Source organism: Pseudophryne corroboree, chromosome 4 (genome assembly GCF_028390025.1).
Source record: "Pseudophryne corroboree isolate aPseCor3 chromosome 4, aPseCor3.hap2, whole genome shotgun sequence".
Lineage (NCBI taxonomy): Eukaryota > Metazoa > Chordata > Amphibia > Anura > Myobatrachidae > Pseudophryne > Pseudophryne corroboree.
The window spans coordinates 601273589-601292495 of NC_086447.1; the positions used below are offsets into that span (position 1 = coordinate 601273589).

An 18907-nucleotide genomic window follows, 5' to 3' on the forward strand; every position below is an offset into this window, starting at 1 on the left:
ACCTGTGTAAAACTTAGTTGTCCCGGATTAAAGTGATATCATGGCTATGTGAGTGTAAAGCCTTCGCATTGAAAAAGTAGAGAATTTAGTAAAGATATTCAAAGTTGAAAATCCATTTAAAGGGCGATTCTTCGTGATGCACGGGACAGCTACACAAATTTAAATGACATACTCCTCCAAAATAGCAAGATTTTAGTTAAGGTTATGAATGTGTGCTGACACGCTTTGCCATGTAAAGGAGGCTCCGAAGACGACAGTAGTAGTTGTGTACTCCTGTCTTGGGGCTTGTTTACATAGGTGTATTATTCCTCCGATATTTTCTTCCTGTGTAAATATAAGCAATTTGCTCACAAGTATGGGGATTTTCTGTTTCAAATGTTTTAAAACCAGATTCCCTCAAACCTCCACTCTAATCAAGTACTGTGTAGTCCGTGTATGCTGCTCAGCTCTTTGTCCGTATGATAACAAATTTGACATGTTTATAGACCTGCATTTCAATACAGATCCATTTTCCCTGCAGTGCACAGTCAGCACATTACAGTGAAACCTACAGTAGCATTAGAATGTACTTACAGTTATAACATTACAATTATACAGTAGGGAAGCCTACATGGCAATGCAGGTCTGTGGATCCATCTAGTTCACTGCCATGAAGTTGGCAGTAATAGTACTGTTTGCCCATCCCGTGTTTGTCAGATACATCTGTTTTTTTTTTAATATATATTTTTATTGCAATAAAGGGATTTTTTATTAAGATCACCAGTCAATGGCAAAAGTTGTGTGACACCTACAAAAGACACATAGTTATAAGTATTGTACGACATGGCATAAATAGAAAACAATAAGATGCATCATAAATACCAAGTCAAAGTTAACAGTGATCAGAATCGAAAATACAGAGGTAAAACAATAGAGAGACTCACAATGAGCGGCAAAGGAAAGGGAGGGAAAGAGAAACCATCTGAGAATATGTAAAAAGAACTGATTTGAATATGGAGCGAGTTAACGAGTCCCGCTAGTGTAGCCTGAATAGGAGGGAGGTTCTTTAAATAAAAGCTAAGATCCCCAGACGGCACTGAACTCTGTATTTAGAAGAACATAATATATAATGTAAGATCGTCCATTGCCATATAGAACTCTAGACTGGTGAACTCTACATGTTTTTGAGAGTCTGAGATCTCTAGTAGATCACAATTACAGCCTTAGCTGCACTGTTAAGATGCTTGAAAAGTGACTTTTTGTAGGAAGAAACAGGACAATCAACAAGAAAACGGGTTTCGAGCGAACGTATTCTCTTTATCTAAATAAAGAGATTAGCACATAATCTCTCTATCTAAAGAAATCACAGAGTTCCAAAAGGGGCATAGGGCAGCACATTCTCACCAGATATGGAATGGGGAGCCAACAGCCAAGGCACATATCCAGCATGTGGCAAAAATCCCTGGGAATATTATAGCAAGCACAGCGGGCCATCTGTAGCATTGGGCAAGGAATTTAAACTGAGTCTTTACCACCGAATAACTGACCAAGCAGAACATGGTGGTATGAAAGATCTTGTCCCAATCTTTAGGACTTAGCTGGACACCCAGATCCCTTTCCCAGTCAGTCATGAAGCGCGGCAATGAAGCAAAAGGATACTCTATGAAAAGTTTATAGTCTGAGGAGAGAAAATGCTGAGGATGGGTCTGGGATTGGCAGAATGATTCTAAAGACGTCTACAAGCAGCCTCAAATCTGTCCACTGGATAGAAAATGTTGAATAGGGAGGTATCTCCATATCACGGAGGTAGGTAGATCCCAGGTCTCAGACGTGGTTGAAGGAGTGCACATCAGATGCAGTCGTCAGCTGGCCAATGCATACGACCCCAGCCTGTATACAAAGATGAAAAGAGGAAGAAGTCATTCTGGACGGAAAGTCAGGGTTGTGAAAAATGGGTGCATAGAAGAGAGCAGAGAACACACACTCTCTTAAAGATTTCCGAAGAGTCAGAGTTGGGCCTACAGTCAAGTGCGAGCTTGAGGGAAGGGGCGACATCCATGCCGCCATTCCAAGCCGTACTGGGAGTCCATGACACTCAATCGCCACCCACTGTCCATCTGACTCCGGCCTGAACCATTGCAGAACTCTGCTGAGGGACAGTGCCTTACAATATGTAAAGAAGTGGGCTGGATAAAAACTACCTAAATGTCTGCATAGAAAGAGTACATCTTGTCAGATGTGAGTTTCCTCCCCCCAAAAAAAACTAAACAAAAAAAAACCTCTTACCGACGATGGATTCTCAGAAACAAGCTCTTGGGCACATGTATCAGGAAGGTTTGGAGAAAGTAGAGTATTCTAGGAAATACATTAATTTTAATGATACTTAGCCGACCCAACCACGAGAATGTCCCCGTCGCTAGTCTTAAAGCTCACCTCCGATCTTTGTTAGAAGGGGTAGAAAGTTGTCAGAAAACAGCAATGACAGGTCTTGAAGCACCCTTCAGAATTTCCACTACCATGGGGGTGACCGTAAAGTTAACCGCTATAATTTTGCAATAATTAATTTGAAAGTACGAGAGACCTATTCTCTAAACTCAGATATTAGATTGAGTATAGAAACAGAAGGATTGGACAGGGAAACCAAGCGGTAGTCCGTGAATAAGGCCACCTTGTATTCATGGCCACCTATTAACAGCCCAGATATGTCGGAGTTCAAGCAGATTGACTTAGCCAACGCTTCCATACACATGAAAAAAATGAGGGCAATAATGAGCAACTTTTTCGGGTGCCATTGGTGATCTGAACTGGAACTCATATAAGGCCATGATCCTATGTAAAGAGGTAGGGCTCAGCCCCATTTGTGCTAACTACCACCTCATGAGCAGCCAGTTATTCTGCTGAGCACCTTTTCTGCATCTGTCGAGTTCAGGAAAGCCAGAGACTGCTCTGACAAAGCAGATTAATCACCTTAGAGGTGTTATCCAGTGCTTCACGGCCCAAAACAAATCCAACCTAATCAAAATAGATCAGTGTAGAATGGAGAATCTTAAGTCAGTTTGCAATAAGTTTAGCGAATAATTTGACTTCTGGGCTCAAGAGGGAAATCTGTTATAGCAGGAGCATAGGGCTGATTACTTACCCTACTTATGGATACCCATAATGTGCTTTGAGGGACTGTGAAAGTGAAACCGGCCCTATCCGAGATGGAATTAAATGCCAACATCTTAGGTAGAATAGATTGAAACATTTTATAGTACAAAACTGTATAACCATCAGGGCCAGGACTCTTGCCAGTAGCCATATTTTCTCTTACGTCCTAGAGGATGCTGGGGACTCCGTAAGGACCATGGGGTATAGACGGTCTCCGCAGGAGACATGGGCACTATAAAGAACTTTAGAATCGGTGTGCACTGGCTCCTCCCTCTATGCCCCTCCTCCAGACCTCAGTTAGATCCTGTGCCCAGAGGAGATAGGGTGCACTACAGGGGAGCTCTCCTGAGTTTCTCTGAAAAATAATTTTGTTAGGTTTTTTATTTTCAGGGAGCACTGCTGGCAACAGGCTCCCTGCATCGTGGGACTGAGGAGAGAGAAGCAGACCTACTTAAGTGATAGGCTCTGCTTCTTAGGCTACTGGACACCATTAGCTCCAGAGGGAGTCAGAACGCGGGTCTCCCCCCGCCGTTCGTCCCAGAGCCGCACCGCTGTCCTCCTCGCAGAGCCTGAAGATAGAAGCCGGGTGAGTATAAGAAGAAAAGAAGACTTCAAGGTGGCAGAAGACTTCGGATCTTCACTGAGGTAAGCGTGCAGCGGTAACGCTGCGCGCCATTGCTCCCACACACACACTAGCGGGCACTGATGGGTGCAGGGGGGGTGCCCTGGGCGGCATTACAACCTCTGGATCTGACATAGACACTGCGGAGGCAGTAATTTTTTATATCCCCCGCCAGTTTGAAATATTTTGAGCGGGACCGAAGCTCGCCACGGGAGGGGGCGGAGCTTGGTCCCTCAGCACTAACCAGTGCCATTTTCTCCACAGAGATCTGCAGAGAAGCTGGCTCCCCGGTCTCTCCCCCGCTGAACACGGTGACACAGGGCTGAAAAGAGGAGGAGAGGGGGGAAGGCACTTGTAAGGCGCAGTGAGTGTATTACACAGTAATCTAATATAAAAGCGCTGTTATCTGGGACATTATTTTCCAGTGTCAGTTGCCGCTGGGTGTGTGCTGGCATACTCTTTCTGTCTCTCCCTGTGTGTGTGGGGGTGTCGGTACGAGTGTGTCGGCATGTCTGATGCGAAAGGCTCAGCTAAGGAGGAGGTGGAGCAGATGATTGTGGTGTCGCCGTCGGCAACGCCGACTCATGATTGGATGGACATGTGGAATGTTTTAAATGCAAATATGACCTTATTATTGGACAAAGCAGAGTCCAGGGAAAGAGCAGGGAGTCAATCCACGGCTTTGGCTGGGTCACCGGGCTTTCTGGGTCTCAAAAACGTCCTCTATCCCAGATAGCAGACACTGATACCGACACGGACTCTGACTCCAGTGTCGACTACGATGAAGCGAGGTTGCACCCGAGGGTGGCAAAAAGTATTCATTATATGATTATTGCAATAAAAGAGGTTTTGCATATCACAGATGACCCCTCGGTCCCTGACACGAGGGTGCGCATGTATAAGGAAAAGAAACCTGAGGTAACCTTTCCCCCATCCCATGAACCTAACGAGTTATTTGAAAAGGCTTGGGAAACTCCTGATAAAAAACTGCAGATTCCCAAGAGGATTCTTATGGCATATACTTTCCCTGCACGGGACAGGGTACGTTGGGAATCCTCACCCGGGTTGGACAAAGCTTAAACACGCCTGTCCAAGAAAGTGGCGCTACCGTCTTCGGACACGGCAGCCCTCAAAGATCCTGCTGGTCGCAGGCAGGAAACTACTTTAAAGTCTATTTATGCGCATACAGGTGCTTTGCTCAGACCGGCAATAGCATCGGCATGGGTGGGAAGTGCAGTTGCAGCTTGGACAGATACTTTGTCAGCTGACCTTGATACCCTAGATAGGGATACCATTTTATTAACCTTAGGCCACATTAAAGACGCAGTCTTATATATGAGGGATGCTCAAAGAGACGTTGGGCTGCTGGGGTCGAGAGCCAACGCCATGGCGATTTCTGCTAGGCGCGCCCTGTAGACTCGCCAATGGACGGGTGATGCCGACTCAAAGAAACATATGGAGGTTTTGCCATACAAAGGTGAAGTTTATTTGGGGAAGGTCTCGCGGACCTGGTTGACACAGCTACCGCGGGTAAATCTACCTTTTTGCCTTTTGTTCCCCCACAGCAAAAGAAAACTCCACAGTATCAGATGCAGTCCTTTCGGTCGTGTAAGTCCAGAAGAGGTCGGGGCTCATCTTTCCCCTCCACAGTATCAGATGCAGTCCTTTCGGTCGTATAAGTCCAGAAGAGGTCGGGGCTCATCTTTCCTCGCCAGAGGTAAGGGTAGAGGGAAAATAATGCCTGCTATGGCTAGTTCCCAGGAGCAGAAGTCCTCCCCGGCTTCTACTAAATCCACTGCATGACGCTGGGGCTCCACTGAGGGAGTCAGCAACGGTGGGGGCACGTCTTCGACTTTTCAGCCAGGTCTGGGTTCTGTCATACGTTGATCCTTGGGCGATGGATATTGTATCCCAAGGCTACAAGCTGGAATTCGAAAAGGTGCCCCCTCGCCGATTTTTCAAGTCGGCCTTGCCAGCTTCTCCCCCAGAGAGGGAAGTAGTGTACGCTGCAATTCAAAAGCTGTATCAACAGCAAGTGATTGTCAAGGTTTCCCTAGTCCATCAGGGGAAAGGGTACTATTCGACCCTGTTCGTGGTCCCGAAGCCGGATGGTTCGGTCAGACCCATTTTAAATCTAAAATCCCTAAACCTGTACTTGAGAAAGTTCAAATTCAAGATGGAATCGCTCTGGGCAGTGATTTCCAGTCGGGAAGAGGGGGATTTTATGGTGTCACTCGACATAAAAGATGCATACCTTCATGTCCCCATATATCCTCCTCATCAGGCGTACCTCAGATGCGCTGTACAGGACTGTCATTACCAGTTTCAGACGTTGCCGTTTGGGCTTTCCACAGCCCCGAGGATTTTCACCAAGGTGATGGCGGAGATGATGGTGCTCCTGCGCAGGCAGGGAGTCACAATTATCCCATACTTAGACGATTTCCTGATAAAAGCAAGATCGAGAGATTAATTGCAGAAGAGCGTGTCGCTCTCCCTGAGAGTGCTACAACAACACGGTTGGATTTTCAATCTGCCAAAAGTCACAATTGATTCCAACGACTCGACTATCATTCCTAGGCATGATTCTGGACACGGAACAGAAGAGGGTTTTTCTCCCGATAGAAAAAGCCCAGGATCTCCAGAATATGGTCATAGACTTGCTAAAACCAAAAAGAGTGTCTGTTCATCAATGCACTTGAGTTCTGGGGAAAATGGTGGCAGCCTACGAGGCCATCCCCTTCGGCAGGTTTCATGCAAGAACGTTTCAGTGGGACCTCCTGGACAAGTGGTTCGGGTCCCATCTACTAATACATCAGAAGTTAAGCCTGTCCCCCCGGGCCAGGGTGTGTCTCCTGTGGTGGCTGCAAAGTGCTCACCTTCTAGAGGGTCGCAGGTTCGGCATTCTGGACAGGGTTCTGGTGACCACGGATGCGAGCCTCCGAGGATGGGGAGCAGTCACACAAGGAAGACATTTTCAGGGGCTATGGTCAAGCCAGGAGGCTTGTCTACACATCAACGTACTGGAATTGAGGGCCATAGACAACGGCCTATGACAAGCGGAGGATCTTCTTCGCGACCTACCGGTTCTGATTCAATCAGACAACGTCACAGCCGTGGCTCATGTAAACCGCCAAGGTGGGACAAGGAGCAGAGTGGCAATGGCGGGAGCCACCAGGACTCTTCGCTGGGCGGAAAGTCACGTACAGTAAGCGCTCTTTCAGCGGTCTTCATTCCGGGAGTGGACAACTGGGAAACAGACTTCCTCAGCAGACACGATCTCCATCCAGGAGAGTGGGGACTTCATCAAGAAGTTTTTACAGAGATAGCAAGTCTTTAGGGAATTCCTCACATAGACATGATGGCGTCACGCCTCAACAAGAAGCTTTGGAGGTATTGTGCCAGGTCAAGGGACCCTCAGGCAGTAGCGGTGGACACCTTGGTGACACCTTGGGTGTTTCAGTCGGTCTATGTGTTCCCCCCCCTTCTTCCTCTCATCTCAAAAATATTGAGAATCACAAGACAAAAAAGGGTGAAAACAATACTCATTGTTCCAGATTGGCCTCGAAGAGCCTGGTATTCAGATCCTCAGGAGATGCTCACAGAAAATCCATGGCCTCTTCCTCTCAGGGAGGACCTGTTACAGCAGGGTCCTGCGTGTTCCAAGACTTACCTTGGTTATGTTTGACGGCATGGCGGTTGAACGCCGAATTCTAGCTGGGAAAGGTATTCCAGAGGAAGTGATCCCTACTCTGATAAAGGCTAGGAAGGAGGTGACGGCAAAACATTATCACCGTATCTGGAGGAAGTATGTTTCTTGGTGTGAAGCCAAGAATGCTCCTACGGAAGATTTCCATCTGGGCCGTTTTCTCCACTTTCAACAGACAGGAGTGGATATGGGCCTAATATTAGGCTCCATTAAGGTACAGATTTCGGCCCTATCTATTTTCTTTCAGAAGGAATTGGCTTCTCTCCCAGAAGTCCAGACTTTTGTAAAGGGAGTACTGCACATCCAGCCTCCTTTTGTGCCCCCAATATCACCTTGGGACCTTAACGTGGTGTTACGGTTCCTGAAGTCTCACTGGTTTGAACCTCTTCAAACGGTTGAATTGAAATTTCTCACTTGGAAGGTGGTCATGTTGTTGGCCTTGGCATCTGCAAGGTGGGTGTCCGAATTGGCGGCCTTGTCTCACAAGAGCTCCTATTTGACCTTCCATGTGTATAGAGCAGAGTTGAGGACTTGTCCTCAATTTTTGCCTAAGGTGGTTTCTTCATTTCATATGAACCAACCTATTGTGGTGCCTGTGGCTACGAGTGACTTGGAGGATTCCAAGTCCCTGGATGTTGTCAGGGCCTTAAAAATCTATGTAGCCAGGACGGCTCGAGTTAGGAAAACAGAAGCACTGTTTGTCCTGTATGCAGCCAACAAAGTTGACGCTCCTGCTTCGAAGCAGACTATTGCTCGCTGGATCTGTAACACGATTCAGCAGGCTCATTCTACGGCAGGATTTCCGTTATCAAATTCGGTAAAGGCCCATTCCACTAGGAAGGTGGCCTCTTCTTGGGCGGCTGCCCGAGGCGTCTCTGCTTTACAGCTTTGCCGAGCAGCTACCTGGTCAGGTTCAAACACTTTTGCAAAGTTCTATAAGTTTGATACCCTGGCTGATGAGGACATTGCGTTTGCTCAGTCGGTGCTGCAGAGTCGTCCGCACTCTCCCGCCCGGTCTGGAGCTTGGTATAAACCCCCATGGTCCTTACGGAGTCCCCAGCATCCTCTAGGACGTAAGAGTAAATAAGATTTTAAACCTACCGGTAAATCTTTTTCTCCTAGTCCGTAGAGGATGCTGGGCGCCCGTCCCAGTGCGGACAAAATCTGCAAGGCTTGTACATAGTTGTTGCTTACATAAGGGTTATGTTACAGTTGAGATCAGTCTTTAGCTGATACTGTTTTGTGTTCAAACTGTTAACTGGTTGCGTATATTCCAGTTTATACGGTGTGGATGGGGTGGGCTGGTATGAATCTTGCCCTTAGATTAACAAAATCCTTTCCTCGTATTGTCCATCTCCTCTGGGCAACAGTTTCTCTAACTGAGATCTGGAGGAGGGGCATAGAGGGAGGAGCCAGTGCACACCCATTCTAAAGTTCTTTATAGTGCCCATGTCTCCTGCGGAGCCCCTCTATACCCCATGGTCCTTACAGAGTCCCCAGCATCCTCTACGGACTTGGAGAAAAAGATTTACCGGTAGGTTTTAAATTTTATTTTTATAAAGCTACTTGCAATTCCTCCAACGTGAACAGGTAGTCTAACCAGTTCCTGTCCTCATCAGAGATGGTGGGGATACAGACCTTCTGAACGTAGGCAGATACTCTCTCTTGAAAAGGAGATTGCAAAGATCTTAGGTTAATCAGTTTCTAATAATATTAGTGAATGCTGAGACAATTTCTGAGGTCAACCTACAGTCCCTACCTGTCTCATTCTTAACCACCTCTATAAAGGAGACCGCCCACTGAGCCAGTAGGTCACTTGCTAACAGTTTACCCAGTTTATTCCTCCCTGATTCATGTGTTTTAAGTAGCATTATGGGGGTTTGTAAGTGGATACATAAGTAGGGGCATATTTCAATCCCTTTAAATTATAGCTACTCTGTAATTTTCATATTCCTTAATATCGAATGTGCACTGTATGTTGAAGTTATAATGCTCTTCCCGGGATCCCAACACACGTGTACTGCTACTTACAGCATTTTCTCACCGGGTGGTTAAAGTTATAAGACCCGCATAGTTGCAATGCTTCCAGCAGTATTAGACCTGTGTAAGCATTGTCATGTCCACAGTCACTGTGCGCGTAGTTATGTCAACATAACATACCCCACAACTTAATATAACTTTATAATATCTTTTATTAAAGTCTCTACATAATAAATATAGGATTTTTTTTATTTGTTACAGTTGTAAAAACATTAAATTGAAATAAAGTATCAAGTCATTCTTTTTAATGACATACAAAGTGTCTTATGTAAATGTCAAGTTTCAGAAAAATAATGAAGATAGGCACTAGACTGTAATATTTAAAGCATTTTTCCCCCCCCTTCTATTAAATTACACATGATCATCTAGTCACGTAAATGTCTTTTTGTTAATTACTATTTTAATTAATATTTGCTTTTAGTGTTCGACCATGCCATGGAATTTATAAGAACCAAAACTATACCTGCTAACTGGAAAGCAGAGTTAAAAGAGGAAAGCTCGAGTTGTGAAACTGAAGATGAAGAAGAGGAGACGAAGGATGATCCAGAAGACAACAGTAGTGATGATGAGGCAAGTGGTTCTTTAGTTTTTCTGTAGCTTCCATTTACCTTTGAACCGTTTGCTAAGATCTAAAACGTGTTTTGCGCACATGGTAATTCATAGTATTCAATTGTAAAGTTCAATGGAATATGATTGCACTATATGAATTAAAGTAAAAAATATTAAGCATATCAAAATATTTGTGAACGTACTTTTATATTTGATGTCAGTTATTTTGTTTTTGCTTCTTTCTCTGGGATCATCAGATGAAAATTGTCAATGTTGCTGAGTGAAATATGGCTTATTGGTAGCTAAAGTTAGCTACCGGAGTAGAAAAGTGTTGTTCAAAACATATAATTATTTATAGAAATAATTAGACCTTTAGTCTTTCACCCGGGGGACCTTAGTTCTGAGTTCCCTGATGCAGTGGGGACCAAGGTGAGTCTCCTTTGTTAAACTTGACTGAAATTCTAATTTTATTGAGCAGTCTTAGTCTGTTTTCAAAAATATATTCAAATTTGTTTATCACAGTTTTTGTATGTTATACAGTAATCAATTAGGAAGTAGAAAAATAAGAAAAGAAAACAATCAATCAGCCCCACAGCTTCCTTGGCAGAAATAATATATCACATTATTTTATATGCATTCCATAAAGTTGAAGGGTCATTCTGTGTCAAATCAACACACTGATTTTACTTAACCAGCTCAGATTTTGCTACAATTTGGTATATGCAGAGTATCTATGTAGTCTAAGGGTGTGTACACATGGTGAGATATTTTCTTTCGATTTTGACTATATAGTCAAAATCGCAAGAAAAGTTAGTGCAGATCGCAAGGTGAAAGTCACCTTGCGATCCCGATGCGCGGTCCCGCCAGGTCGGCAACGCAAGAAAAGATAGATTGTGCAGGCAAGTCAATCCTTGCTAGATCGGTGTACTATCTAGTTCATCTCACATGTCAATTACATCTCACATAAGCCAAAATCGTAAGCACACATAGTCCATATCTCAAGAAAAGTTATTAAAAATCTGTGCTATCTGGGCTCAAGGGAGTTCAAGGGAAATCACAAGTGAAAATCGGGCATAGCAAGGATCTCACCGTGTGTACACACCCTTAGAAAAATTACAAAATATTATTTTAATATCTCATGCCGTTTCCAAAATCTGTCAAAAACACACAACCAGCTTATTTTCAAATTTCCAATGCAGCTCTCTTAACTAAGCTTGAGTGGTATAATTTTACTGTGTTTTGTATGCCCTTTCCTATGATATACAACACAATAGGCTTTGTGTGCAAAAAAATTTCCAAATTCAAACTGAAATTTTTTGATCATGATTATCTCAAAAAGTGCATTGACAAAAAAGTTCAAAAAATGGCAGGAAACAGTCTATACTAATGTTAAATGTTTGTCAAAATGTAAAAAAAGGGAAGATAATGGGTTCACAGATAAAAATAATTTCTCTTACGTCCTAGATAATGGGTTCACAGATAAAAATAATTTCTCTAATCCATTTAGTACCATGGGGTATAGACGGGTCCACTAGAAGCCATGGGCAATTTAAGAAATTGATCGTGTACACTGGCTCCTCCCTCTATGCCCCTCCTACCAGACTCGGTTTAGAAAATGTGCCCGGAGAAGCCGCTCACGTCTCTGGAAGCTCCTGAAGGGTTTCTGCATTTATTTTCTTAGTTTGTTATTTTCAGGCAGGACTGGATGGCACCAGCCTGCCTGCTTCGTGGGACTTAGGTTGGGGGGAACGGCCCAACCTCTCTCACGGTTAATAGTCCCGTTTCCCGCTAACTGGACACTAGCTCCTGAGGGAACCATTCGCGAGCCTCACCACGGCGAGCATACATTCCCGCAGCACGCCGCCACCCCTAACAGAGCCAGAAGAATGAAGAGTGGTTAGTACTGTAGGTGTCCGGCGTCCCGATTAGTAGGTCACCGGCCATTATGGCGGCATGAGGGTTCGAAGACGCACGGCTTCTAGACAAGGCGGACTGCGTCTCCCGCTGTGTACGGACACAGGCGCTGAACAGCGGACATAGTACCCAGACTGGAAACAAAGCCATAAAAGGAGTCTGTCTCCATTTTATGCACATAGACTCATACAGCCAGTAGTATAAAAAAGAGAGGAAATACCGTGCGCCATTGAAGTGGCGTGGCTTCACTATGAGCAGATCCTGCAGCTCCCCGGCGACATTTTCCCTCTGCAGCTGACACAGACGCTGACTGACAGGGACGCGCAGCTCCTCCGGAAAGTCTCCAGATAACCTCAGCGGTACCAGGGGGTCATAGCAGGTGGGGAGTGATTATTAGTGTACTAAGGGGCAGATTTATGAAGCCTGGTGAAGTGATAAAGTGGAAGGGGATAAAGCACCAGCCAATCACCTCCGAACTGTCATTTTTCAAACCCAGCATGTAACATGGAATTTAGGAGCTGATTGGTTGGTACTTTATCACCTTCCACTTTATCACTTCACCAGGCTTAATAAATCTGCCCCTAAGTCCCTAATCTGGGTACTTAGTCTGCGACCTGGCTAAGCTTGGCATTTGCGTTAATGGTGCAGTGTGCTGGTTCCATATTCTCTCTGTGCCTCCTTGTAAGGGCTCTTTGTGGGTAAATTGTGCATTTAACCTTTTCCTGTGTGTGTGCTGTCACTGTTACAGTATGTCAGGGTAAGAGTGTGTTTCCTGTAAGGCACAGTTTTCCTCTTCTCCAGGGGGTTCACTAGTGTGTACACAATGTAGTATCCCTTCCCAGACTGGTGGGGCAGAACCAGCATGGCTGGACTCTATTAGGGGGAACGATTTACACAATTTCTACTAAGTTATCTCGGAATGAGAAAGAGACGCAATACTTAAGACAATTTATGACTGAGTTTATGAAAAGAGACTCAATACCCAAACCAGCGTTTCAGTACCCTGCCATTTGTCCGCAAAAACATACTTTGGCCCATATTCTGCATTCAGATTCTGATGATGAGGGGTCAGAAATGGAGGAGGGTGAGGTGGACTCAGAGGTGGGGGAGGGTACTCTGTCGCAGGGAATAGAGGCTCTCATAGAGGCTGTCAGAGTAGTTCTGAATATCCCTGACAAGGCGACAGTGCAGAGTGAGGTATCTTATTGTAATATAAAAAGGAAATCCTCAGCCACTTTTCCTGTGTCCAAAGAACTAAATACCCTGTTTGAAGAACCGTGGGTTAATCCTGATAAGAAATTTCAAATCCCTAAATGGTTGTTATCATCTTTTCCTTTTCCTCCCGAGGATAGGAAAAAAATGGGAAAATCCACCGATAGTGGATGCATCAGTATCCAGGCTCTCACGAAAAATTGTATTGCCTGTCCCGTGGGCAGCCTCCCTAAAAGACGCGGCTAATCGCAAAATTGAGATTACGCTCAAATCTTTGTATGCAGCTGCTGGGGTGGCCCAGAGACTATAGCATGTGGGTGGATTACAAGAGCCAAATGGTCAGTAACTGATTTAGGGGTTAGACACCTTGCCTCAGGAAGAAGTTATCTTATTCCTGCAACATATACAAGACTCTGCAAACTTTATGTTTGGAAGCCATAAAAGAAATAGGCTTGCTTAATGCACGCACTACAGCTATGGCAGTGTCTGCACGCAGGGGCTTATGGCTACGCCAGTGGACCGCGGACTCCAGAGAAGGCGTGAAAGGCCTATCCTTCACAGGCAAGGCCTTATTTGGAGATGAACTAGACAAATGGATCTCCAAGGCTACTGCAGGTAAGTCCGCATACCTTCCTTCTGCAGCTCCCCCGACTAGGAAGGCCTACTCAGGACCCAATTTACAGTCCTTTTGGACTGCCAAGTTTAGGGGCAAGGCCAGAAGTTCTTATACCGCCACCAGATGCGCTAGAGGTAAACAATGTAAACCAGCGACTGCTGGTTCGCAGGAACAGGGCTCAGGCTTTGCTTCCTCAAAACCTTCAGCATGACGGTGGAGCGCGAGGCCTGGAGGACTGGTGGGTGGGAGCCCGGCTAAAATTCTTCAGTTACATCTGGAAAACTTCGTGCCAGGATCCATAGGTCATAGCTCTTATATCCCAGGGCCACAGACTGGAGTTCCAGGAGCTCCCACCTCACAGATTCTTCAAATCAAGCTTACCAGTTTCACAAGAGGTAATTATAATCTTACAGGATGCCATTCAAAAACTGGTACAGACCCAGGTCATTGTTCCAGTTCCACCTCACCTACAAAACAAGGGTTACTATTCCAGTTGTTTGTAGTACCGAAGCCGGACAGTTCGGTAAGACCGATTTTGAACATGAAGTTGTTGAACCCGTGCTTACAAGTATTCAAATTCAAGATGGAGTCTCTGAGAGCCGTGATCTCAGGTCTGGAGGAGGGGAAATTCCTATTGTGTCTGGATATCAAGGATGCGTACCTTCACATTCCGATCTGGCCACCTCATCAGGCTTATCTATGGTTTGCTCTGCAGGACTGTCACTACCAGTTCCAGGCCCTGCCATTTGGTCTCTCCATGGCACCGAGGGTGTTTACCAAAGTGATGGCAGAGATGATGTTACTTCTCCGCGAGGAGTTAACATAATTCCGTACCTGGACGATCTTCTGATAAAGGCACCGTCCAGGGACCAATTGTTGGAGAACATTGGTCTCTCAACCATACTGCTCCTGGATGGTTTCTGAAACTACCAAAATCTCACCTAGACCAACGCAGATGCTTCATTTCCTGGGACTGATACTGGACACACAGTCTAAGAAAATATTCCTTCCCTTGGAAAAGGCAATGATAATCCAGTCGATGGTTCGGGCTGTCCCGAAGCCAACCCGGATCTTGGTGCATCTCTGCATACGCCTTCTGGGGAAAATGGTTGCTGCTTACGAGGTGATTCAGTACGAAAGGTTTCATGTGAGGCCCTTCCAGCTGTATCTGTTGGACAAATGGTCCGGATCGCATCTTCACATGCACCAGAGGATTCGTCTGTCACCAAAATCCAGGATCTCTCTGCTGTGGTGGCTACAAACTTGTCACCTAATCGAGGTTCGATATTCAGAATTGGATTAGACTAACCACAGACACAAGCCTCAGAGTTTGGGGCGTAGTCACCCAAGGGATACAGTTTCAGGCAAGATGGTCAAGTCTTGAGGTCATCCTTCCGATAAACATCCTGGAACTCAGAGCTATCTACAATGCTCTTCTGCAGGCCTCGTATCTTCTTCAGAATCAGGCCATTCAAGTCCAGTCGGACAATGTGATGGCTGTGACGTACATAAACCGACAGTGCGGAAAAAAAGCAGAGCAGCAATGTCAGAGGTGTCAAGAATTCTCAGAAAACTGGGAAGCAGACTTCCTCAGCAGACACGACCTGCACTTGGGGGAATATGGCCTCCACCCGGAGGTGTTCCAGAGGCTGACGCATGGTGGGGTTATCCACAAATCGTCATGATGGCATCTCGACTCAACAAGAAGCTCCAGCGGTATTGTTCCAGTTCAAGAGACCCACAGGCAGTGGCGGTGGACGCACTGACAACTTCATGGGTTTACCAGCTGTTGTACGTATTTCCCCCACTTCCTCTGATCCCAAGAATTCTAAAAAGAATAAAAAGGGAAAAGGTTCAAGCAACATTCATTGCTTCGGACTGGCCAAGAAGGGCCTGTTATGCGGATCTTCTCGAGATGCTGATCGAAGATCCGTGGACTCTGACTCTTCGCAGAGAATCTTTTGCAACAGGGCCAGTTCGTCTTTGAAGACTTACTGCTGCTACGTTTAACGGCATGGAAGTTGAATTTGCTGATTCTAGCCAGGAGAGGGATTCCTGACAACGTCACCCTGACAATAATAAATAAAGCCAGAAAGGGGGTAACGTCTAAGCATTCCTATCATATCTGGAAAAAATATGTCTCTTGGTGTTGGAGCAGACAATATTCTGCGGTGGAATTTCATCTGGGACGTTTCCTGCTTTTTCTGCATTCGGGAGTGGATATGGGCCTACGCCTAGGCTCCATTAAAGTTCAGATTTCGGCCTTGTCTATTTTCTTTCTGAAACAATTGGCTTCTCTCACTGAGGTCCAGACGTTCTTGAAAGGTGTTCTGCACATCCAACCTCCCTTTGCGCCCCCCACGGCATATTGGGATCTCAATTTGGTGTTGCAGTTCCTCAAATCGGACTATTTTTGAGCTGTTGCAGGATGACTCTACTAGGTCGGTGGGTTCTTCTTGGGCGGCTGCCCGGGGTGTCTCGGCTTTACAGCTCTGCCGAACAGCTACTTGTTAAGGTTCGAACACGTTTGCTAAGTTTTACAAGTTCGATACTTTGGCCTCTGAGAACCTTCAGTTTGGCCAGTCAGTTCTGCAGGAACCTCAGCACTCTCCCACTCGGTTTGGGAGCTTTGGTACTTCCCCATGGTACTAAAATGGATTCCCAGTATCTCCTAGGATGTAAGAGAAAATAGGATTTTATTTACCTACTGGTAAATCCTTTTCTCGTAGTCCATAGGGGACACTGGGCGCCCGCCCGGTGCTTTGTTCTTCCTGCATTGTTACTTGGTTAAGTATTCTGGTTTGTTCAGCTTTTGCTATTCCTGTTTCAAGTTTGCTTAGCATGGCTGTCCTCTTGTTCTGTGTGTGCATGTTCGTAATCTCACCACTTTCCTTATCTATTCTTCTCTCAAAGTATGTCTGTCTCCTCAGGCACAGTTTCCTAGACTGAGTCTGGTAGGAGGGGCATAGAGGGAGGAGCCAGCGCACACTATCAATTTCTTAAAGTGCCCATGGCTCCTAGTGGACCTGACTATACCCCATGGTACTAAATGGATTCCCAGTATCCCCTACGCACTACTAAAAAAGGATTTACAAGTACAGATGTAGCCACCTTTATCTTGACTGGCTGAGGCGTTTGTCCCGATCGAGCATACGCAGCGTAGGGAGGCGCGCCTAGTCACAGAGAGGCGTACCTAATCGCACGGAGGCAGACAGAGCGTTTGGCGTTACCTTTACGTGTAATACCTGCGATCAGCCACCAGATGTCGCTTTTTACAATCACCACTGAGCATGCGTGTGGTCTCCCGTAAAATACAATACTGAAATATATAATAAGGACTACTTTACTAAGGCGTCTCATTACGCTGCATACAGTAAATACTCATTACGCTGCATTATTTAATACAGTATATACGATACAGACACAGATAGTACAGCATACAGTATATGATCCATCTACAGTACTTTATGAATATGTGAGCGTCCAAGTCCCGCAGACAAAACAACATAAAACCAGTAGTGTACACTGTCGCAAATGGACGTGTTAGAAGTTCACTATTGCCTCTTGAGATTAGGAATTTTGTACAGTATGTTAGCGTCCTAATCCCGTAGTCATTACAGCATAATCAAAACCAATGGATTTATTCATCCGTCTGTGGCAAATTGGTGAAGTGTTCCGCTTCCTATACTCAGAGTCCTGAGTTCGATTCCTAAAGTACAAATGCATGTTAGTTTTTTCCAGACACTTTATTATTTTTTTTATTCACATAAACCAGGGCAAAGCTGCATGAGCGGTTCTACTGTTAAGGTTCTATGCACCGTACAGTACACATACAATTCTGTAGCTGGGCAGACTCAATAGAAATGGCTACCACCTATGACTCCTTGCCCCACAGAGGCCCTAGGCTACAGAGCAAGTAACAGTCCAGATTTTACAGGCTATGGGGCAATGCTGAAGGAGCGTCACAATCCCCTAGCTAAAATACACAGGGGCGATGGGAATAAGCGAGGTCTATGCACATTATGGTACACCGGACTCGATCGCATAGCACACTGGCAAAATGGCCGCCGCCCCTGAACCCTTGTGCATGGGGCAATGCTGAAGGAGCGTCACAATCCCCTAGCTAAAATATACAGGGGCGATAGAGATAAGTAAGGTCTATGCACATTACGTTACACCGGGCTCGATCGCATGGCAAACTGACAAAACACAAGTTTTACATAAAGCAGGGCAAAGCTGCAGGAGAGTTTCTACTGTCAAGGTTCTATGCACTTTACGGTACACATACAATTCTGTAGCAGGGCAAACTCAATTGAAATGGCTACCGCCTGTGACTCCTAGCTCCATGGAGGCACTCTGCTATGGAGCAAGTAACAGCACAGATTTGAGGCAATGCTGAAGGAGCGTCAGAATCCCCTAGCTAAAATACACAGGGGTGATGGGGATAAGCGAGGTCAATGCACATAACGATACACTGCAGAGTACCCCATGGTTTTGATTATGCCTTTTCTTTGAACACTGTATTTTCCACTGCCTCGCCCTACCCCCATCCCACTTTCCCCTTCCCCCCTGGGAGCCTGCAAAGTACATGCAGTAGACAGGGAGGGAGTTCCGATAAGGTTACAAGACATGTGCAACAGTATACTACTGTATGTAGGAAAATCCTCCACCTACTCTGATTTATGTGAAACCTGTGTGCACCCTTTCATTGAATGTATAACAAAGAAAAAATAATAATAAAGTGAATGTCACGGGAACATAGAAAAAAAAGGTTGGCACTTTGGGACTCTCAGCGTGGGAGGTGGGAGCCTTCATCGCTAGGTTGGTATGGAAGGGGAGACAATTAGCTACCGGAGGGTATTAACCCCAAGTTTCTGTGACCCCCACAAGGCTCATGGCAAGCGTCGGAACCCATGGTGGGTCTGAATTAACGGGCCCATTATAGTCTATGGGAAAATGGGTCCAATTTGCATACTGATATCTCTGGTTCTGGGTGTCCCAGAGACTCAGGACTGGTACCATACAAAAGAGGAGACTCTTGGCTTTCGGGGCAGACCAACCACTAGTTTATGTGACACTGGAAAGGGAAACGGGAAGCAACCGTGTATCGGGTCCCCTC

General features: G+C 45.6%; 1 protein-coding gene across 2 annotated transcripts in view; it reads left to right on the top strand.

The window, feature by feature from the left end:
- The window catches only part of ARID4B (AT-rich interaction domain 4B), a 375127-nt gene that overhangs the window by 282898 nt on the left and 73322 nt on the right, over positions 1–18907 (top strand). For both annotated transcript variants that reach the window (XM_063917566.1, XM_063917567.1), the window contains exon 11: positions 9919–10067. In XM_063917566.1, the coding sequence (XP_063773636.1) occupies positions 9919–10067 (149 nt within the window). The remainder of the gene's footprint in view (positions 1–9918; positions 10068–18907) is intronic.